The 20,787-nt window shown below is 37.3% G+C and overlaps 2 protein-coding genes and 1 long non-coding RNA gene across 7 annotated transcripts; 1 reads left to right on the forward strand and 2 right to left on the reverse strand.

The window, feature by feature from the left end:
* Positions 1-1,124: 1,124 nt before the first annotated feature.
* LOC117631730 lies at positions 1,125-3,301 on the reverse strand. The gene is made up of 3 exons (XR_004586353.1): positions 2,850-3,301; positions 2,508-2,583; positions 1,125-1,265 (listed from the first exon to the last, which is right to left on the reverse strand). It is a non-coding gene; the product is annotated as an uncharacterized LOC117631730 (long non-coding RNA).
* Positions 3,302-6,793: 3,492 nt separating this feature from the next.
* LOC117632101 (protein LIGHT-DEPENDENT SHORT HYPOCOTYLS 1) lies at positions 6,794-8,072 on the forward strand. Its single transcript, XM_034365499.1, has one exon. The coding sequence runs from the start codon at positions 6,994-6,996 to the stop codon at positions 7,639-7,641; it is 648 nt and encodes a 215-aa protein (XP_034221390.1). The 5' UTR covers positions 6,794-6,993; the 3' UTR covers positions 7,642-8,072.
* A 3,526-nt stretch (positions 8,073-11,598) lies between these two features.
* On the reverse strand, positions 11,599-20,717 carry LOC117630034 (putative lysine-specific demethylase JMJ16). 5 transcript variants are annotated; one of them, XM_034362743.1, is made up of 13 exons: positions 20,526-20,717; positions 19,940-19,999; positions 18,927-19,451; positions 18,756-18,827; positions 18,491-18,568; positions 17,882-18,400; positions 17,485-17,709; positions 16,833-16,994; positions 15,534-15,902; positions 13,885-15,199; positions 13,667-13,770; positions 12,704-12,901; positions 11,599-12,321 (listed from the first exon to the last, which is right to left on the reverse strand). In XM_034362743.1, the coding sequence occupies exons 3-13, from the start codon at positions 19,233-19,235 to the stop codon at positions 11,989-11,991; spliced, it is 3,684 nt and encodes a 1,227-aa protein (XP_034218634.1). In that variant the 5' UTR covers positions 19,236-19,451; positions 19,940-19,999; positions 20,526-20,717; the 3' UTR covers positions 11,599-11,988. The 5 variants fall into 5 exon arrangements, with proteins under 5 accessions (XP_034218634.1, XP_034218639.1, XP_034218638.1 ...); XM_034362747.1 differs by lacking the exon at positions 20,526-20,717 and adding an exon at positions 20,247-20,497 and having other exon boundaries at positions 11,874-12,321; XM_034362746.1 differs by lacking the exon at positions 20,526-20,717 and adding an exon at positions 20,243-20,495 and having other exon boundaries at positions 11,874-12,321.
* Between the last annotated feature and the right edge of the window lie 70 nt (positions 20,718-20,787).

Raw genomic sequence — 20,787 nt, forward strand, 5'->3', positions numbered from 1 at the left:
CAAAATAGGCCCACAAAAGTGCCAGAAACGACAAAATAGGCCCATATAAGTCGTCATAAACGACAAAATAGCCTAAAGTTGGGCTCATAAACGACAAAATAGGCCCAAATAATGGGGCCATTAACGACAAAATAGGCCGACAAAGGTATCATAAACGACAAAAAGGCCCAAACAATGGGCCATAAAAGACAAAAAGGCCCAAACAATGGCCAGAAACGACAATATAGGCCCACAAAGGTTGCCATTAACGACAAAAGAGGCCCACAATGGCCATACACGACAAAATAGGCCCAGACAATGTACATACACGACAAAATAGGCCCAAAAAGGATGGGATAAAAGACAATAAGCCCACAAAAGTGCCAGAAACGACAAAATAGCCCATATAAGTCGTCATAAACGACAAAATAGTCTAAAGTTGGGCTCATAAACGATAAAATAGGCCCAGATAATGGGGCCATTAACGACAAAATAGGCCGACAAAGGTATCATAAACGACAAAAAGGCCCAAACAATGGGCCATAAAAGACAAAAAAGGCCCAAACATTGGCCAGAAACGACAAAATAGGCCCACAGAGGTTGCCATTAACGACAAAAGAGGCCCACAAGGTGCCAGAAAGGACAAAATAGGCCTAAATAATTGGGCCATTAATGACAAAATAGGCCCATAGAAGTCGCTATAAACGACAAATTAGCCCACTGTTGGGCTCATAAACGACAAAATAGCCCAATAAACGGCCAAGTAGGCCCAAAAAAAGTCAGAAAAAGACAAAATAGGAACACAAAAGGCACCCAAAATGACAAAATAGGCCCAATGAAGCGGATAGCGACAAACAGGGCCCACTAAAAAGCCCAAACGTTAAAACGGCCCACAGTTGGCCCAATATTATGAGACAGGCAGGATGTCTGCCCAATATTATAAAACGAGCCCGATAATGTGAAAACTAGCCCAGAGTAACAGGCTTGAATTACGTGCTGCAGGCGTGATTTTACTTTACTCGACGACCCAATTGTTTTAACGGGCCAAATTTTTTGATCAAAAATAATACGGAGAGTGGTATAGCCCAATTTAATAGTGAATTATCTTTTGGCACAGTAGAAAAAGAAAAGCATGCATACAAATATTAATTACAATCCGCAGCACTCAAATAAAAAGATTTATATTGTACAGGCTTCTTTTCATTGAAATGAGATCAAAACAGCAAAAGAAAAAAATAAAAAAGGAATTTGAGGTGAAATCCTGCTAGCCTCCGGTTTTAGATTTCCTGGGGAAAAAAAACAGTTAAACAATTAATAAGAAATAATTGGACAAAATTAACAACAAAATTAGATAGATTGATAATCAGAAATAATAATAACCACAATTGGAATAAGACTGGAATAAACCAGATGGTCACTGTGCAAAACTGAACCGAAGCAGAAGTTAAGAATACTGAATGTGCAAGCGTGCAACACAAGAAACAAACGTATCAAAGTACCACACTAACAAACGAACTAACAAAAAATACATTATGAAACTTCTGAATACTAAATGTGCAAGTGTGCAAGTGTGCAACACAACAAACAAACATATCAAAGTATAACACTAACAAACGAACACACACAAAAAACATTATGAAACTTCTTGCACGTCACTGGAAGAAGCAGCAATCCTCAAAACTACTTATCAAATAATAAGCTAACAATAACAGACTCTAGCAACATTTCAGGAACAACTAATGTTGTTAAAAAGTGGACAAAGTTCGTAATTTAAAATGATATAAAAAAAGCTATAGAATAACAATTTTTTTTAATAAAATGCAAGTAGTGGCATTCGTAGGAAGAACATTTCTTACATCAACAACCAAAAAACATACAAAATATTTAAAATGTAATATATGGCAAAGAATATTTGGTGTGGGATGACCACTATATTGATAGCATACCAGAATACAACCTACCGAAGAAATATTTTTAAAAACTCTATTGCTACAAATGAATGATAAATAGTTTTGATGAGTTATTATATCAAAATAAGATTGATGCTACCAACTAGAAAATATAACAACAGAAACACGAGACTTGTTATATCAACAAAAGAAGTATCCATGGGGAGAACAAACTGTTTATTAAAAGTAATAGACGTTGCAAACTCATAGGAAGAACAAATTGTTTATCCACCGGGTGACTACATTTTTATATTTACAACGTTCTTTTCCTCAACATTTCCTACTGATAAACACCTGTAAATATTCAGAATTACTACCAACTAGAAAAATAAACTACATCAGTTTAGTTCTTAACACACTATCATCCCTCGAGCTGATATATCATTCAACAATAACATAATATTTCAAAGCGCTCCCATTTCTATTCTATCATGTGATATCGTTAAGATTTCAATAATATGATATTTGCCCCTGAAAACTCTTTTTTTTAATTTAAATTTTGGTTCCATTTAAAAACTAAAAAGGAATGATATTTTACAAAAGAGAAACATCTATGCTTGAATGAGTAAGGAGTAAAACCTTAAAGATATGGAAGCCCAGCTGTCAGTGCCTCTATCAATGCACATCGCATCTTGAGCAAGCTGCCATGGAGGACCTGAAAGCAAACAGCACACTCGTTAATGCATTGAATTAAAGATTGACCTAATTACTCAGCCCTTTCGCTCTATCAAAACAAAATCAATGATCTCGCTAAACCATAAACCTAAGTAAACCCTAAATTTCAAAATCAACTTTGACGGACCTACAAATCCCTCATCCCTTTCGCTCCATCAAATCAAAATCAATGAACTCGCTAAATCATAAACCTAATTAAACCCTAAATTTCAAAATCAACTTTGACGGGTCCTGGAATTCCCATACCTAGCCCCATCAGATCTCCGGTGTTGCTGTTAATTCCCACGCCATTTCAACGACAAGCTCTTGAACGGATCCGATCGTGCTCGCCCGGCTAGGACAGTAGGACTACCTCTGACGTAGAAGCCATGGCGGCCATCGAGGCGTTAAATCTCGCGAAACAAGAATCGCATCGAAGCGTTAAATCTCTCTTTCTTCATGCTCGTGAATCTGGTCAAAAACGAAGGCTCCGATCACAGAGCCAATGCCATTGTTCGGCCGTATGAGCCCTTCTCCTTTGGCATAGATCTGATGAAGCTTGGTTCGGAGGGTTAGAATTTCCTGACCTTCTCTCTGTGTCTCTCATCTCTCACTTTCTCAGATCTGTGCTCACTCTCTTTATTTGAAACTCTGAAGGCCCGAGGATAAAGCTTTTGTCATTTGTGAGATCAGGCTCCTTTCGACGGAAAATGCATAGATTATTTTTCTCTGTACGACGTCGGTCTGTTATGTATTAGAATTTAGAAGTTATAGAGTTAGTGGACTGGACCGGTTTGCTTAGTTGCCTCGACTCTGGACTTGGGCGCGTGTCCTGGGTTTTAATTCGCATTGGGCCATCCTCTTATAATAGTCCAGCAACAGATTAGTAATAGTCAGCAGCAGTGAGTGATAGCCTTTGTTGCGACATGTCGTCTAAAGTAAGCTAGCTACTTTCAAGTTTAAACATCTGATCTCGACTCTCTGCATTTAAATAGTGTGCATTTTTATGCATTTGATGAAATATTGTATACTAAAATAATCAAATACTTCTTAATACGCCACATTAGCTATCATTAGTATGAGTGTTATTTTTTCAAACTCACGGTAAAGTATATTGTCATTAACTTTTTTTAAATGTACTACTCAAATTCCCGAATATAATGCCCATAAATATTTTAGACAAAAACAAAAGAATAAACACAACAATAGGATTAGGGTACTATCGGTTTGGATATGTTAGCATTAATTTCCCATCAGTCATATAAAGCAAATTAAAGTATGAAACATACTGAGCAGAAAATGATTAAGAAACCCATCTTGGTTGTTTGCTAAAAGTAGGAGGAGAAATATTCGTTTGCTCTTTATTAATTTGCAGGCGATGGAGTGGAGAGTCAATTATTTCTCAAGGGACATTGACACGAGATTTTGGATGAAAGTATAGAGGGAATTGCGATGAAGGTTCCTCATTAAGTTGTTGCTTTCTTGGTTGTTTGTTTACAATCTCGGATTTGTAAGCATTTGTGAGTGACATTAACGTATTCACCCATACTCATACTCATCTCCTAGTTTCTCTATATATCTATCTCTCCTCTATCCAGTGCCACTAACTTTCTTGACAACTTTTTTTTTTTTTTTCAAATAAAATAAATTATAAAGAGAATTCGCGTCACATGTTTAACATTGCCTTTGTTGGATATAAAAATTAAAAATATATTTTTTGACTAAGAATTTTACCTGGATGGAAAACTTTTATCGTCTTTAATTTGGATAAACCATTAAAAATAAAGAAAGTAAAAATTAATTGATAATTTATACATGCATGTCAAACTGTGATTGTCAAGAAAGTAGGAGTTTCTACTTCCGAGAAATGAGACAAGTACTTTCCATTGATAAGGGGGGGAAATATATAGTAGTGAGAAGAGAGAAGTTTTGCACACTTGATTATGTTAGGTAAACCAGAGATTAAAAATGTTTTAGTAATATATTTAAGTTTTAACTCCTTTTGTTCCCTAATATGTAACAGGGCTTAGGCCAGGAAGATTAAAGAAGTGTATTGTTTGTGAATCATCTGGAGGTTTCGTTTCCTTAGCACAATGCTAACTCTAAAAGATGAAGAAGCTAGCATACCTATACATTTTCTCGGTTCTAACAGTTTGGACCAGTACTGGGAAGTTCATTGGGCATCCCAATTTTATAAATTTTTGGTTTGATATTCCAAATGCAGGAAGTGTGTTCCTTACCCAAAGTAGAAGGGTTTTCCTTGTAAACATAATTAGCATATGCTGCTGCTGTATCAGTTTATCTAAGCCAATTTTATATCTTCATTTCTTATGACACGTTTACTTATTTGTAATCATGCGTATATTAACACATGCGTAGTAAAAACCTATGTATATTTTATATTACTATTACTAATTCAATACCTGAAAAACTAGTAATTAGATTTACTAAAGGAGTAGTAGACTTGTTATAAACGAGTAAAAAGGATGTTAGTTTTATTTACCCTTCTTCTTTTTACTAATTTATAGTTTTAAGTGCTTAATTACTATTGGCAATCATGCTAGTAAAAATGATAGTCTACAAAATCACCCAGAATTCTACCCTATAATGAGGCCCACCCAAGACCATAAGAGAAGAACAGATATGTTTACTTATGGCCAAGCAAAGTCTCTTGTCCCTTAAAATTGCCCCTACTTCCTTCCCAGTTTCTTCTTCTTCTAAGCATCTGGCAATGGCCCCCATGCTACATACATCAATGGGTTTGGAATGTGAAAACGTTTTTCCGATGGGGACTTACATTTACGATATACCCATCCTGCCCTTCATTTTTGTTTACCAATAATTATGTATGATCAAAATTAATTACTAGTAAAATTTGGCCTCTATAAGCATTTTACCCAAAAAAGAAGGCAGATGAAAGAAGCACAGTACATTTTTTGGATGATATCGTAAACAGGTAATTGCTCTGAAGTTTCCTGCATACATATGTTCCATCATTAACATGTAGGTAGCTATTTACTTACTTTAAAGCGAGATGTCAAATATTAAATTTAAATTTAAATTTGATAATTTATGTGATAATTTCACATTTTGCTCGATATGCCGTGTGGTTTGGTCTGTTAGTACTGTGTCAATCCTTCTCATAAACAAACTGTTGCTTTACCATCCTGGTTAAGGTTGGTTCACGATTAAGTAAAAAAAAATTATGGTAAAACAGTCTTAAACACTTTGTTTCAAGGCCATTATTAATTACGGCGTATCATTACTATGAGTAAAATCATGTGTCAATATGTTACATCACACAGAGCTACCTCCTCAGCAGCATGCTGCATGCATGTACCTTCGATTTGATCGATTCATTTCACTTGTTTTTTGGTTTACTGAAAAATTAATCTCACCCTCAAATTAAAGAAAAAATGATTTGTTATTTTGAAGAGAAGGAAATATTGGGTTATGGGTGTGGTTGCACGCGCATAGAAGGGGTTGGTGGTTAAAAATGTCATTGTGGCAATGGTCACCATCAAGGTCTGGCCGATGCTGCCTAACTTGTCCTATTAAGGCAAAACACTTTTCCTGTTCACTTTACTTCTTCTCTCCTCTCTTCTCTGTTAACTTTATTTCAACTCTTAGTCCTTAAACAGACTGAAACCTTTCATGACTCTTCTTCAGTCTTAGCTTCACCCACTGCCCTCACTGAACCACTCTGTCCTCTCTGTCTCTCCCTCTCTCTCTCTACCTCTTCCTCCTCCAACAATTAATGTCTTAACTATCTCAGTTGCTACCTCTCTCTCTCTCTCTCTCTCCAATGGTTAAGTGCTTTGCCTTCTTTTTTCCCTCAAAATAAAAATATGATATGAAGATCTTCCTTCTTACAAATCATGATGCACCCAATCTAACTGCAGTCTTCCAAAGATTTCTTCTTCCACCACCAGACTGTTACTCAAAACTAAGTTTTCCCCAAACAAACCTTACCTTGATTCCTTCTATTCTCTCTTCTTAAACCTTCTCTATTTTTCTTTAGGCTTACCAAATCCAAATTAGTTGTAAGTTCCAAAGTCCAAAACCCCTTTTCTTTTCTTCTAATATCTCCTCTCTCTCTCTCCCTCTCTCCGACAAATTCTATTTATGGAAGCCATGCAAAGTCTAGCATTTATCTTCTTGTGGGCATGTTAATAAGTCCCTCCTTCATCCCTCATTTGCACTTTAAAACAGCTCAAGTGAGAAAGGCATATACACTCTTCAAAACATCTCCTCTCTCTCTCTCTCTCTATACCATTATTCTCATTCATAAGGAGCTAGCTAGTCAACGAGAAAGAGAAACCCTAAAAGAAGAAGATCAGAAAGACTAATTGGTCCAACATCCACAACAAATCTCACCCTTCAAGGAGCAAAATCTCACCTTCATTCCACAATGGACATAGTTTCAGAGCCAATCACCAAAAATCCCCCCATCACCTTTGAAACCCCCATAATCAACAGCTCCACAAGTTCCATGATCACTCCATCATCCTCAGCAATATCTCCAGCCACAACCGCCGACTCCATTTCAACTCCAACTCCAAGCCGCTATGAAAACCAAAAGCGGCGCGACTGGAACACCTTCTGCCAGTACCTCCGGAACCACAGGCCTCCGCTGTCTTTGCCGATGTGCAGCGGGGCCCATGTTCTCGAGTTCCTCCGGTATCTGGATCAGTTTGGCAAGACCAAGATCCACAACCAGACCTGTCCCTTCTTCGGCCTCCCCAACCCACCAGCACCCTGCCCCTGCCCGCTCCGGCAGGCCTGGGGTAGCCTCGATGCCCTCATCGGCCGCCTTAGAGCGGCTTATGAGGAGCACGGCGGGAGGCCGGAGGCCAACCCCTTTGGAGCGAGGGCTGTGAGGCTCTACTTGCGTGAGGTTCGTGATTTCCAGGCCAAGGCAAGAGGGGTGAGTTATGAGAAGAAGAGGAAGAGGCCCAACAACAATAATAATAGTAATAACAATAAGCCAAAACCAAACATGAATGCCATGCTCATCGCAAGTAGTGCTGCTTCTTCAACAACAACAACTACAAGTTAATCAGTGGTCGGTCGGGCTCTGAGAGGGTATATTTCTCTCCCCTATCCTCTCTACTTTAGTTCCGTTTTACCTTTGCACAAAAAAGGAAAGATCTTATGAACTCTTTTGTGATATGTTGTTGAAATGTTGAAGTGCTTTTTTTCTGTGTCTGAAAAAAAAACCCCTATAGTTTTGGGGTTTGGGCCTCTTGGACCTTGGCCCTTTTCTTCTGATCTGGCTGGGGGGGTATCTAGCTTTCTAGCTAGCTCTGAAACTGAATGGTGAAATTATTACTAGAGGAGAGTGAGAGTGTTGGGGAAAATGGCATCGGAAGAGCTGTGGGTGGCAGTGTATTTACTCGCTGGCAAAGTAGGTAGCAGATATTATGATATGATTGTACTTGAAGCACAATATGAGATCATCATCATCAATGAATTAATAGTAGACTGTTTGCATTATTATTTACTTGTCTTCTTATATGTTTCTTTCTAAATATAATTTATCTTTATGGATCATGTGTCTGTCTCCCATTATCAATCAAATTAAAACCCCATTGACATCACATCACATCACAGATGCCTCCTCGCAAGTGCTATTCATATGGTTTAATTAGCATGTGCTTGCTTTGCTGCTATCATAAAATTGTGATTTCCATTTTGGTATATATAATTAAAACATGAAACACGAAACACAACTAGATAATTAAGCTCTAATTAATCCATCTCTCTCTCTCTCTCTCTCTCTCTCTCTCTCTCTCTCTCTCTCTCCCCACCACCATAGACGCACATATAATAGTCATGAAATTAAAGAAATCATCATGCATGATTCATGAATGAGAGAGAATTGTACAAGTGAAAAGCTCACGAGAGAGAGAGAGAAAGAGAGAGACTAGTCACTATATATAGTCAAATCTGGTTAGGTCGTATTAGTTTAAAGATAATCTTATTAGATCTATAATTAGGCAAAAAGACAAAGCCTAGATTATCTTTGCTGTGATTGATGCCAGCTAAAAGACAAATGTATAGAGGAATTTAATAAAATGATATTGGAATTTGAAGATTTCATACTTTTATTTCGAATCCACCTGGACAACAATGCTTTAAATGAATCAATTGTTGTTTTTCCATGGATGTTAGGCTGATGTTGGGTTCTTCTGTGCTGGCTGTATCTGATATTGCTATGTCACCTTTCAAGGGTTTATTATCTTTTCAATCTTTAAGAGGCAAACTCTCGAAACCAGAAGTCGACATTTTATGTCCGTGTTTCTCTGTGTGTCTGCTTATGGGAATTAGTTTGGTTTAGGATCAGAAAAACAATTGAGTTTTGTTTGTTTGATTAAAAGATGAGATGCTTTAAACCAAATGGCAACACAATTCAGCTTTGTTTCATTACTTTTACTGTAAGAAATTTTACACCAAGGAAGGACTGCTGAATTTTGAGTATTATCTATGCATTTTGCCTTTGAGGCCGCTTCAGAATTTCGCATAAACCAGTAGCCAGCTACGTATATTTTTGTATATGTATTTGGATTTGAGGTTCATTAATTTGTTCCCAACCAAATGAATTATGGCATAAATATTTCTTAATACAGGAATTTTTTTTTTTTGGAAGAATATTAGTCTCTAATTCTCAATGGTGCATTTATATATGTCTTTCACACATAAGTACGTAACATTCATAAACTTTCATGGTGTATTATATCTGGAACCTCACACTTCAATTGTGTAAACTAGATTGTTCCTTATATCACCCTCTCTTTCCTCTCCCTCTCCCTTTCTCTTTCCTCTCCCTCGCCCTCCTTGAAGTTCATGGATGTATGTATATCTTTGGTTTTGTATTCACCTTTTCTTCCTCATGCAATGCGAATAGGTTTAATTGACTTTGTGAATGCTGCTGGAGTATTTTTTGTAAAGATCATGCTTATTTATTTGGATCGACAAACATGACATCCTCCGTATCTCTTCCCTTTCCTGTATATGTATAATCTCCTTTTCAAATCTTGAACCAATATTCTAACTCAATCAAGAAGTTCCCGTGGTTAATTTCAACATATTAGTGTTGAAACGAAATAGTAATTGTGATAACAGTGATTTCTGTATGGGAAAATAAAATTGAAAAACAACTCCGTCTAGACTTGGCGCATAAGAGTATACAAACCCATTCAAAATCTTTGTCAAAAATCAAAAGAGTCTAGTATAGCATTCCTATCAGGGTTACAAAACTGGCACTTGGGTCTCATCGTTGATCGGAGCAGATCAATTTTTACGACTCTTATGAGCATGAGAAGAAGAACAAGAGCTAGCTCTAGTCTCTTTTGTTTATGCAGTTCTTCTCTTCGAGTTTCCAGAATTGGTTAAAAGTTCAGATTGAGGGTTTCATGGAACTGCATGCATATGCTTTTGTGTTGAGAAGAAACTTGTAATCGTGATTAATTTGGTGCAATTAAACTGCAATGCTTGACGCTCTGTTATAAATGAAATCATGGTCTAAATTTAAAGAGACATAGGATTTGAAGAGTACGTGAGATGAACTAATCCTTGTAACCCAGCTAATTGATAAACATATACCAATATCAACAACATGCATTGCATTGCATGATGACGATAACCTGTTAAAACACACATATTTATATTATATATAGCGCATCCCCGTGCTGAGCTAACTACGATTGTGGTGGTGTTGTAATTTGTTCTCATTTGTTCATTTCAAAAGAATAAATGAAGTTGGAATGAATGAAAAGTCTCCATCGTCTTTATCAGATTTTGTTTTTCTTTGCTACACGAGTACTCTCCACCCATCATCTCAGTTATGGTGTAATGGTACTATGGAATATCTGCTGTTACGGCATGGCCCCAATGTACTCACTTTAATAGTAAATCAATGTTATGTTGAGTTTGATTATTTTTAATTAATTAGTGATCAGCAATTTACTATTACAAAGCGTGATAGGTTAGCCGGAGGAAGACAAGAATCAAAAGCCTGGCGCAACAATCCAAGCAGGCCGTACAATGGGAGATGAAGAATCAAAAGATCCCGCAATCGTCGGACTCAGGTGGCCGACACGTGCACATTGCCTGGTGGTCCCCACCCCAACCAAGCGCTTGCTTCCACGTGTATACTTGTGCTGCGTGTCAGTAAATAACGTGCTCCTATAGTTATTTTCCTTATCTTACATAATTTCCAACGAGTTGCTTAAACGATAGTCTAAATTATTCTAAATTAATTTAATCTATAAGGAAGAGGGGCTCACTCACTTCATCATCTACGAATGAGCTCCAAAGTTTAAATTCAGAGAATGGTTTGGGATTCCGCACGAGGAAGGGGGTGAATTTTTTCCCTGTTTGGGTCCGAATTGGTTTGCTATTTATGGGTTTTGGGTGTTTTGGGGGACGCATCACTGGAGTCGACTCGAGTCTCGGAGTCAGATATACATCCATAACATAACCATGTGATCTTTTGCCTGAATGTTGAATATTGATTTACTTGAGACTTGGACTTGGACTTGTGGGGACCATCGACTTCATTGGCTCATTTTTTGGTTGCCTTTTAATAATCCAAATTAGATTTAGAAAAGTGGGCACTTGGGCGTGTGATCAGATCAATTTTATTGGACAAGGAATGGAATGTCTTTGAAATTTGATGTGCAATTTGTATTAATCAAAAACCTAATAACAATACAAATACAAATATATTATAACATTAATGCTACTGTTGAGACTTTGAGCTTGTGGGGTTCGAGGCCAATGTCACCAATCACCATACAACTTACAAGTGAGTAGGCTAGGGTAGAGAGCATGGCCCACTCATGTTTGATTGAGAGCTTGTTGGGTTGGGTCTCCTGGATTGGGGTACGAGCCATATCAGCTGAAAATTATAAAAGACCGAGTGTGTTAGGCCGGAACCACCATGCCCGGCCTTTACAATTGCTTAGCTCTAGCCTAAAAAGGGCTATTTTAGCCAATTTCGGTAAGATTTACATATACGAATTGGGTTCTCTTCAAATTTCTTGAGATAAAGGAAGTAAAAGAAATGGTCAACCACCATGCATGATGCATGTTCAGAAAAATTGGTGTTATCCATCGTACGCTTCCTAAGTTAACTTCTTCCCTGCTACAAGCAGAGAATACGATTGAAAAAAGGAAAAAAAACGCTCCACAGCCTACAGAAGAAGAGTCTTTTCTTCCCCTTTCCCCTCTCGTTTTCTTCTCTCTTTTTTTCTTTCTTTTTCTAGCATAAAGAATGAGCAGGTTGAGTAAGATGTACATGCAACCTGGAAATCAGGAACGCAGAATTTACATTAGTCAAAAACTGGCAGAGCAAGTTTAGACTCTAATCCTTGTTTTGTGATTGTGAAACCAATGAATTGAATCATGTGGGACGACTATGAATCTCTTCATTAAGAAGCCGCATCACTAGGCCTCGACCAGCAGTTTGCTGATTGTCACTTAAAATTCTGTACAGTGAGTTTAATTCTTCTAGGTTAGCCTTCTTCAATAGGCCTCTCAGTGTTGTATCAACTCCAGTGGGGACAAGATCATTGTTGGGAGCCTCTTCATCATTTCTTTCCTTTGACATTTTATTGCAATTTTCACTACTTTCTCTGGATTGAGGTTTTTGTAGAATCTGTACTTGAGGTCGGGAGTAGGGACGGGAGTCCCAGTATTCGGAACAGACACGATTTCGATCCAATGCCTCTATGGCCTGTTCAAGAAAACAAAAATCGAGAAATGCTTAGCCTTAAAAAAGAAAAAATCTACTAGTAAATAAACATGAGTGAAGCTCAAAATTAATAATTCAAGAAATGACACGAAGGGCCATACTATGAAGGTTCTAGTCCAAGGTCCAGCATTAAAGCTTCAACTATTAAAAAAATAATAATAAATAATATAATATATATATATATAAGTAAATTTAGGTTTTTAATCCATGAAATGAGGAAGTAAACCCGAGGAAATGGGAAAATGAATCTATAAAAAGCAAGATCACGCATTTTAAATTTATAAGTCCCAATCAACATGAGTCGGATCATAAAGAGGTATTTGGCAATAGTGAGAAGTAACTCCCAGTTCTTTGGTAGATTTACCTGTACAATAGCTGGTGAAGTAAACCCAAACATTTCAAAGCCATCAAGACTTCCAGGTGGCTGCAAAGGAGGAAGGTTCATTCTTCCCAATTTATGTTGCCTAGTGATTTCTTGATTGACTCTCTCTCTCACCATTTCCCAGCATCTGCCAGCTGAATTATGTATGAAAACCTCACTTGGACAGTGCTCCAAAGAAACCTTAAGGGGGGAGAAAAATAACATAATGTATCAGATAAATTATAAACACTTATGTTTACAATATGAAGATATATACAGCTTCCTCTTTTATCACCACTACTTAAATATTGTTTTGCCCGGAGTCAGGGGAGCTGTAGAAAAAGAGTTCTTATATGCCCGGAGTTTTCTATATGCATATAAACATTAGGAGCTATCTCATTTCACATCTTCCTATTAATTCCTCTATTATACTCATTACACTTGTATTTGTCACTAGAGGCATCTTAAAATATGAATTCTTTCTTTGACGAAAATCAATTAACTCATATCCTAGGTAAAACATTCAAAATAAGCTACAATAATATACTGATTGAAGAACCGTGGAAATCATAAGATGCATGGAAAGCAGCATCATTCCATGCTGACTGGAATATCTCAGCATTTCAATAAATATCCTTCTTGCATTACTTTGTCACATTAACACACAGTCCAAACAACTTTAGGAAGGAAAACAATTAACTCTCCTGAAACTACCCATTTTTCTTTTCTTTTTCTTAGCCAAAAAAATTATCCAATATTTTGAAAGATGAAAAAGTAGAAAAGAAAAAACCAATTTCCTAGACCTTTGTCTGATTTCACTAAGAGGCTGGCAGGAGGTTATGAACAAGCAATTGAGCAGATCATAAACATACACGGGTAACTTCTTTACAGAAAATAACTCAAGATTGAACGTGAACTGAATAGGAATAAAAATATTTTAATACACCAAAGGAAAATTCCTAGTACCTTGAACAGTGGTCCAGCCTGCCCAGCATCCAGTACTTCTGAAACATAATAACACATAACAGTTGGATCCAGAACACTCATGTGCCTAACCCGGCTCCTAAATCCTGTATCAAGCAGAATTAACAAGAATTACATGAATGCGGGTCTTAACTTCTCTTTTGGGACAATATCTCAACTGCATAAGTCACAACTCACAAGATACTACAAATGCAGCATACCTTTTGGAAAAATGGCCTGGCTGTTACACCATGACTTTCCAGAGAGCACAACTCCAAATTCCAGAGGCTCAACAATGCAGGAGATCCTCCGCACTACCTTTGCTATTCGGGGACCCTTCTGGCGAAAGTATCTGTCCAAATTGTTTTGGCAGGATGACAGGCTTCCAGTTGTAGTTCTTACATAGTCCACTAAATTTGTGTCAGCATTTGTTCCTACCTTTTCATGTCTGTCCTCGTTCTCAAGTTTTATACTGCTACAGGGCTGTGAATGCTGTGGGTCACTCCTGGAATTAGCAACTTTGTGTGCACTGATGTTGCTAGTGTTTGAACCACATTCTGTCTTAATAGAAACAAACTTGACAGGAAGGTTAGGTGGATTGGATCCTAATTGTCCACCATTATCCTGTTCATCTTTCACAAGCACAGAATGAGATGAAAAATCTTTTTTTTCTCCACCAGGTAAGCTGAAAACTTTTTCACCCATCACTGCTGCATCAGTCCCTGGTGTATTTAAGATCGGTTCTTTCTCAAAATTAGAAGGGCTCACTTTTCCATCAGAACCCACCAATCTCTTCGAAAGTTCTAACTGGGTAGCTAAACATACCTCTTTAGAAGGTAGCTCCTTTGGTTCATCTCCTTCATCATCACTAAGAAGTATAACATTCTCAACTGAAGTCATCTTCATCCCAGATTTCGTTGCATCTGAGTTCATAGCATATGATGTGTCTTCTTGAGACAACTGGCAAACCTGCACTCTTGACTTGGAAGTGTTGAAAATTGATTCTTCTCTCTTCATATTTTGTTGTGAAGAAGTCTCACCAGTGATCCCAGCTGGATTTATAGGACTCGGTTTAGAGATTTCTGTTCCTAGCGGATCTTTAAAGCAAGTGCTTTGTGGCTGTGAGCTAACCTCTTTAAGTACAGCATCTCTGGAGGAATAAGATAAGTTACCAACTTTCATATTGTCTTTTGCAATATAAGAACTTAGCGCCAGCCCAAGATCCAGTCTAGCCCATCTGTATACTGCACTCAACTTTCCGTCCAATGCCTCAAGAAGGATGTTTAACTCATCCATGTCATAACGAAAGAGGAAAAATTTGGCGCTCCAAGCACATGAACAAAATTTCTTTGCATGATTTAAGCACGCATATCTATCTGGGGAACAATGATGACAACCAGCTGCTGACAGATGCAAATCAAAAAAGCAAATGCTGCATTCCCTCTCACTGGTGGCATCAAAATTGTTATCCATCTTCAATGCCTGTGAAGAACTGCAAAGGAATTCCCTCCTCACACGCTCCATCTCAACACGTGCCTAGGTAGGAAAATTTTAGAATGTCAGAGGAAAAGATGTTGACATTTAAGTTATATAATGTATGAATATTTGTAGGTAAAATTGCCAGCTCAGCAATCAGATTTCCTGAATTATAGAAATCTTTTTTTGTTTATAAGTCCTGTAGTATCACCCCTTATTGCATTGAATTGCAAACTGGATTAATTCCCAACTTATATTTTTTGCATTCAACTTTTGGAAACAAATTAGGAATTACCAATTACCTCCAACACTGAATTATTATTTTTTCCAAATTATATTCCATTCTGCAAATTTGGAGTCCAAGTCAACACAAGAACTAGAAAGCAGATTTTACCTTGAGTGCTTTAGCTAAGATCCCATCCTTTCCACAGAAATCTTTCCATCTTAAGTTATCTGAAGTGTTCTTCTTCAGTAAATTGAGTTCCCAATGTGCTCTCACCGCTTCCCTTGCCGCCCCAAGCAACAATTTATCGTGGGAAATGGATGTCTTTCGTCCCTGCTCCTGGTATAGCTCTATAGCAATCTGCCCATGGGGCAACCAATCAACAGGAGCTACGTTAACTGCCTCGGCACAATTGAAACCACAGTTGAACCCTGAATGGTATGCTCGAGGAAAAGTCAAAACAAACTCTCCTGGATTCTGACAACATCTATACACAGGTACCCCCTCAGATTTCAGTATGGAGGGGGAAAGCTGTGTGACCTGCATGAATAAACAGAGAAAATGACAAGGGTCATGGCCTCACAGATAATCTGGCATAACATAATTATAAGAGAAACCCTGCATTTGTGACTTGTAAAATAATATACCAAGTAATTGCATGTGCAATCTAGGTTATGAATCAATATTTCCAATATACAGACAATTAGAGAGGATATAGAAGATACATAAAGAAAAGAGAAAAGAATAAGACAATAATCACGATCCATAATTCATGAATAGTTTCGAGTCCATCTTATGTTGCAAAGAAATGGTGGCACATAACTCAAACTATCCATCTCCTAACCAAAAGATGTTAACTGAGTCTTCAATATGAAATAATTTATTCTATAATTGCATGACATTACAAGCGAGTTAGATGCCTCCAAGCTGCACCAGAGATATGCTTGCCTCCCAAAATAGCCAATGAAGGTTACATCCTGATTAGGTGCGGGTCTTAGGGATATATTTGTCATATATTGACCCTTCAGTCTGTATTTAAAAAAAATGCTAGACCACATCGAAAAAATGCCATGAGATAGAGAACTTTTGTAAGTAAAATTACTTATAGGAAACCTCAAGTGATGATTAAAAAAATAAAAAAATAAAAAAAATAAAAACAAGCAGTCAACAGCATGGAAGACTGGAAAAAGAAATCATGGGGGTGGTGATTATGTAATCAATTTAGTTCAGAATCGAGAATATATTTGGCTTCAGAGTTTCAGTCAACAGCACAGAAGACTGGAAAAAGAAATCATGGGGGTGGTGATTATGTAATCAATTTAGTTCAGAATCGAGAATATATTTGGCTTCAGAGTTTTGATTGGATTCTCGCTTTGTATGTCCAAACAACACATGAGCTTGTGCACCCAAAGCCACAATTATTAAACATCAAACAATACAGTAGCACAGACCAAGAGCTGTCGCACTCACCAACTTATGAAGCAAGTCAGGTTGTTCTTCAAATAGGCCAGGGAGGTGCTTTCTCATTGCCTCTTCAAATTTAATGGCATCGCTGCCAGGGATACCATACCACAACTTTGGAGCACCCCAATGCATATAATTTAAAGAGTACAAGTGGTGATCTTCAACATGCTGTCTCAGAAATAAAAGAAAAAGAAATAAGGAATCAGCAGTCAATAACATGTCTCACATATACATGAGCTAAGGCCTCATGCAAAAGTATGGAAAACTTTGTCTGGATGAAAATGAATGCAGGCATTGCTTTCGAATGAACATTCAAGTTTAGGAATCAATAAACAGAATGATCCCAAGTTCCCAACACCTTAAGGTTTGACACGCTACACTGTTCATCACTTGCAAACGTGTCTTAATATAAATCCAGTTGATAGGATGGGCAATAAAATGAAAACCAGAATAGTGGAAACAACTTTTCTGGTTGTGAATCTTCACACCCAACATACATGCTCAATATGTGGTTTTTCACATCCCACATAATACATGGCAGACTCGTGCTAGCACATGCACTAAGCAAGCATGGGTTTGACTATTTTAAGAGTGATAGTGAAAGTACGCAATTATGCTTAGATGATTACTCTATTGCAAGGAAAAAAGATTGTCTTACCCAGCAGAAAGAAGAAAAGCACATCCCTACGTATAACCATGGCACCAGAACACCAGATATATCACTGCTTTCATAAGAAAGAACAGATCCAGGAAGTCTAGGAAAGTTGTTCAAGTTCCAGCCTGATTTTATGTACTGCTCTTCTGAAGCAAAACCATCCTTACTGGACATCTTGGGAAAACCACTGCCGAAAACTCCAGTTTCCAAATCAGCCCCGTATAGAACCTAGAGCAGATCAGGAGCACCATGGTTAGGGTAATTTATCTTTAGCCTCAACAAAATGGTTAAGGCTACAATGCACCCTCACACCAAGCAATCATTTGCACGTGTGCAAGAACACATATGTAACCTCAAAAGCTACAAAAGCTGGTATTTGTATAAATTTCTTGAGTCGTACCTCAATTTCTTCAGTAGGTCTCTCTACCATCCGCCAATATTCGCCCTCAATATTTTCCACAGATGGCTCCCAGCCCTCTTTAAGTTTAGACAAGTTACCTCCTATATCAGTAATGTGTTCATTCTTGCTGAAGTATTGGGTCTTGAAGTCATCAGCGTATCTTTCAAATGTTTCTAGAGTAAACTCTGGACCAGGTTCAAACCCAAACCTTTCAGCCTCACAATATCCATCATCCCCAGATCCTCTGCCACCACTTGGACAATCAGCCCCCATTCGTGTGCATCTTCTCCTTTTCTTCCTCATATGATTATGGTTTTTCGGAATCTTTCTCATTGAATCTCGATTCTGCAGTTTGTCAACTCTCTGGACTCGAGTAGCAAATTTAGAGGTCTCCCAAATATCCTTTTCCTTGAGAGGACAGGGAGGTCTCCAAGAAGAGGGAGGAACAATGCGACAGAGACCATATGGTTCAGCTTTTGCACGTATGCTCGCTATATATTTCAATGTATCTTTGAACTCCTGAAATTAGTTAACAAGTAACATGAGTAAGAATAGGTCAACAAACTTGGAAACTGTAACAACTTAAATTCCACTAGTAACAAGATGCACCTCTTCGGTTGGTTTGAAGACAGGAGCATCCTGAAGGTCGGGCCTTTGGCCATCCTCCAGATGCCATCTTGCAGAAACCTGTTCCAGGACTCAATAATCAATTCTATAACTTTGAAGACGTATGTGAAAAATTCAAAAGCCCAAACGGTTTCTCAATTCATGAGAGTAAGGTGTGAAGAATATAATTATGATAAAGGATTACACAGGAACCAAACCAGAGTAAATAGAAGGGTGAGAATAAAGTGCGTGAATTTTGAAGAGCAACCTTTTGGCAATTACTACATTGTGGACATCCGCGTATAACCCCCTTGGGAAGAAGAGAATTTAGAGCAAAATGCTGCAAGAACAATTGTATATGAGACATAGGAGATTTCATAGAGAAATGGCATATGAAATTATTAAAAACCAAGAACTCAGAGGAGCACTGAAACACTACTTGTTCAAGTCGCTCAGAGTTAAACTCATCCTCTGGCTTGTTATCATGTTGCCGATGGTTAATCCATGGTCTGCGTCGGAGAGACCTCTTTGCAACCTCATCAGTGGCAATGTTAGTCTCCATCTGAACTGATTGTGATTCAGAAACACTAGCAGTCTCTGAGCAACTAATTCTGTTTTCACTATCTTGTTTCTCACTTTCATTTACCCTTTTTAAGCTGAAAGATGTGAATGACTCAAATCCGGGTGGAACTGAAGGAAACTCATCGTTATCTTCTTTTATGCAAACTCTCATGAGTTCTGTCCCCATACTATCGTGAATATTGATTGATTGAAGTCTGCAAACTGCTTGTATACGTGGAAAGATTCAATCTAATGTATAACAGAAGTAGGAGGATCCCTTATCTTCCGCTTTATGAACTTCAATATTATGAAAGCTGCTGTTTGTATCTCACTGCCAGACAGCTCAATTTGGAGAAGCAATTCAAAAACTCCAGGTATCTTAGTAGCAAAATAAAAGTTTTGTCTGCAAAATCCCAAAAAAAAAAAAAAAAGGATTGAAGCTGTAAGATCATATGTTAGCAGTCAAATGATCTTGCAGCTGAATATAAGATTTAGGAGCTCCATTATATTATTTTTCATTTTTCATTCAGCCATTTATTTTCATCATTCTAGCTCTCTAACGACATATATGATCCTAAATCCTCAAGATCTCATATCATAACGTATCATCACAGATCATTCATCCACAATACACAAATGCGTTCATGAATACATAAAAAAATTATGTCACGAACAAACATACTGATAAGCTCATTACATTTCAAAAACTAATTGAAATTCTTTTAACTGAATTAAAATATACTAATATATCAAAACGGTGACGAAAAACACAAAGCATTTTTAGATTTTTGAGGATTTTGTAGCATCAGACAAATTTACAGAGAGGGATAAGATTGCTCCAAAAGTCAAATCAGATGAATTTAATTTAATTTCAATGAAATTAGGGCTTACATCGTGTTGATCCAAGAGCCTGAAATTTCCACTGAACTAAATCCAGCTCAACTTCATTCCCTACACCCAGATTTTGAAGAAACCAAATCAATTCAATAAAATTGATTCCAAAAATTAACGGAGGAAAAAAAAAGAAAAAGAAGAATTAAACCACAATTTCAAATCCCAAAAAAAGGAAACACCTGTGAATCTGATTGAACAGATCTAAACCCTAACCCTAATTCTAACCAAGACGACCAGACACAGAAAAGGCACAGAAACATAAACAATTTTGCTACAGAAGAATTGGTCAGAGATGGGTACCCACAAACGCGTAAATGACAAACAAGGCCAACCTTTCAAACCATCATGAAAATCATCTGAGATATATGCAAAATCCAGAACTGTGGGTAAGGGTAAATCTGGAAAAAAAAAATTGAAACTTTGAATATGTGTAATTTGGAGAATCAAATTGGGGCTAAATTTCCAAAGTTGTAGGGAACCCTAACCCTAAGCTTCAAACAAAAGGTGAGAAAAAACGTACATAAAACTTCTAACAAATTGATCCAGTGCCATTTAATGTATTTGCTTGGTACAAAATCAATACCTTTTTATTACAGATGATATAATAACAGTTGGGATAATAATGTCTTCTGCTTTGGCCTTTGGACTACAAAGCCTGGTTGGGATTCTAAAAAATATAAAGGGAGACAAAAGCTTGGATTGTAAATTTTGTTTTTGCAAAACAATTTTTGTTTTTTTGGGAAGTGAAATTTTGTGATATTGTTGATGAATTTCGGATAAATACGGTTTTGATTAACTAGTTAATATAAAAAGGTGGGCACTCTTCTTTTTTATTTGTTTTATTT

The sequence above is a fragment of the Prunus dulcis genome, chromosome 6 (genome assembly GCF_902201215.1).
Source record: "Prunus dulcis chromosome 6, ALMONDv2, whole genome shotgun sequence".
Taxonomy (NCBI): domain Eukaryota; kingdom Viridiplantae; phylum Streptophyta; class Magnoliopsida; order Rosales; family Rosaceae; genus Prunus; species Prunus dulcis.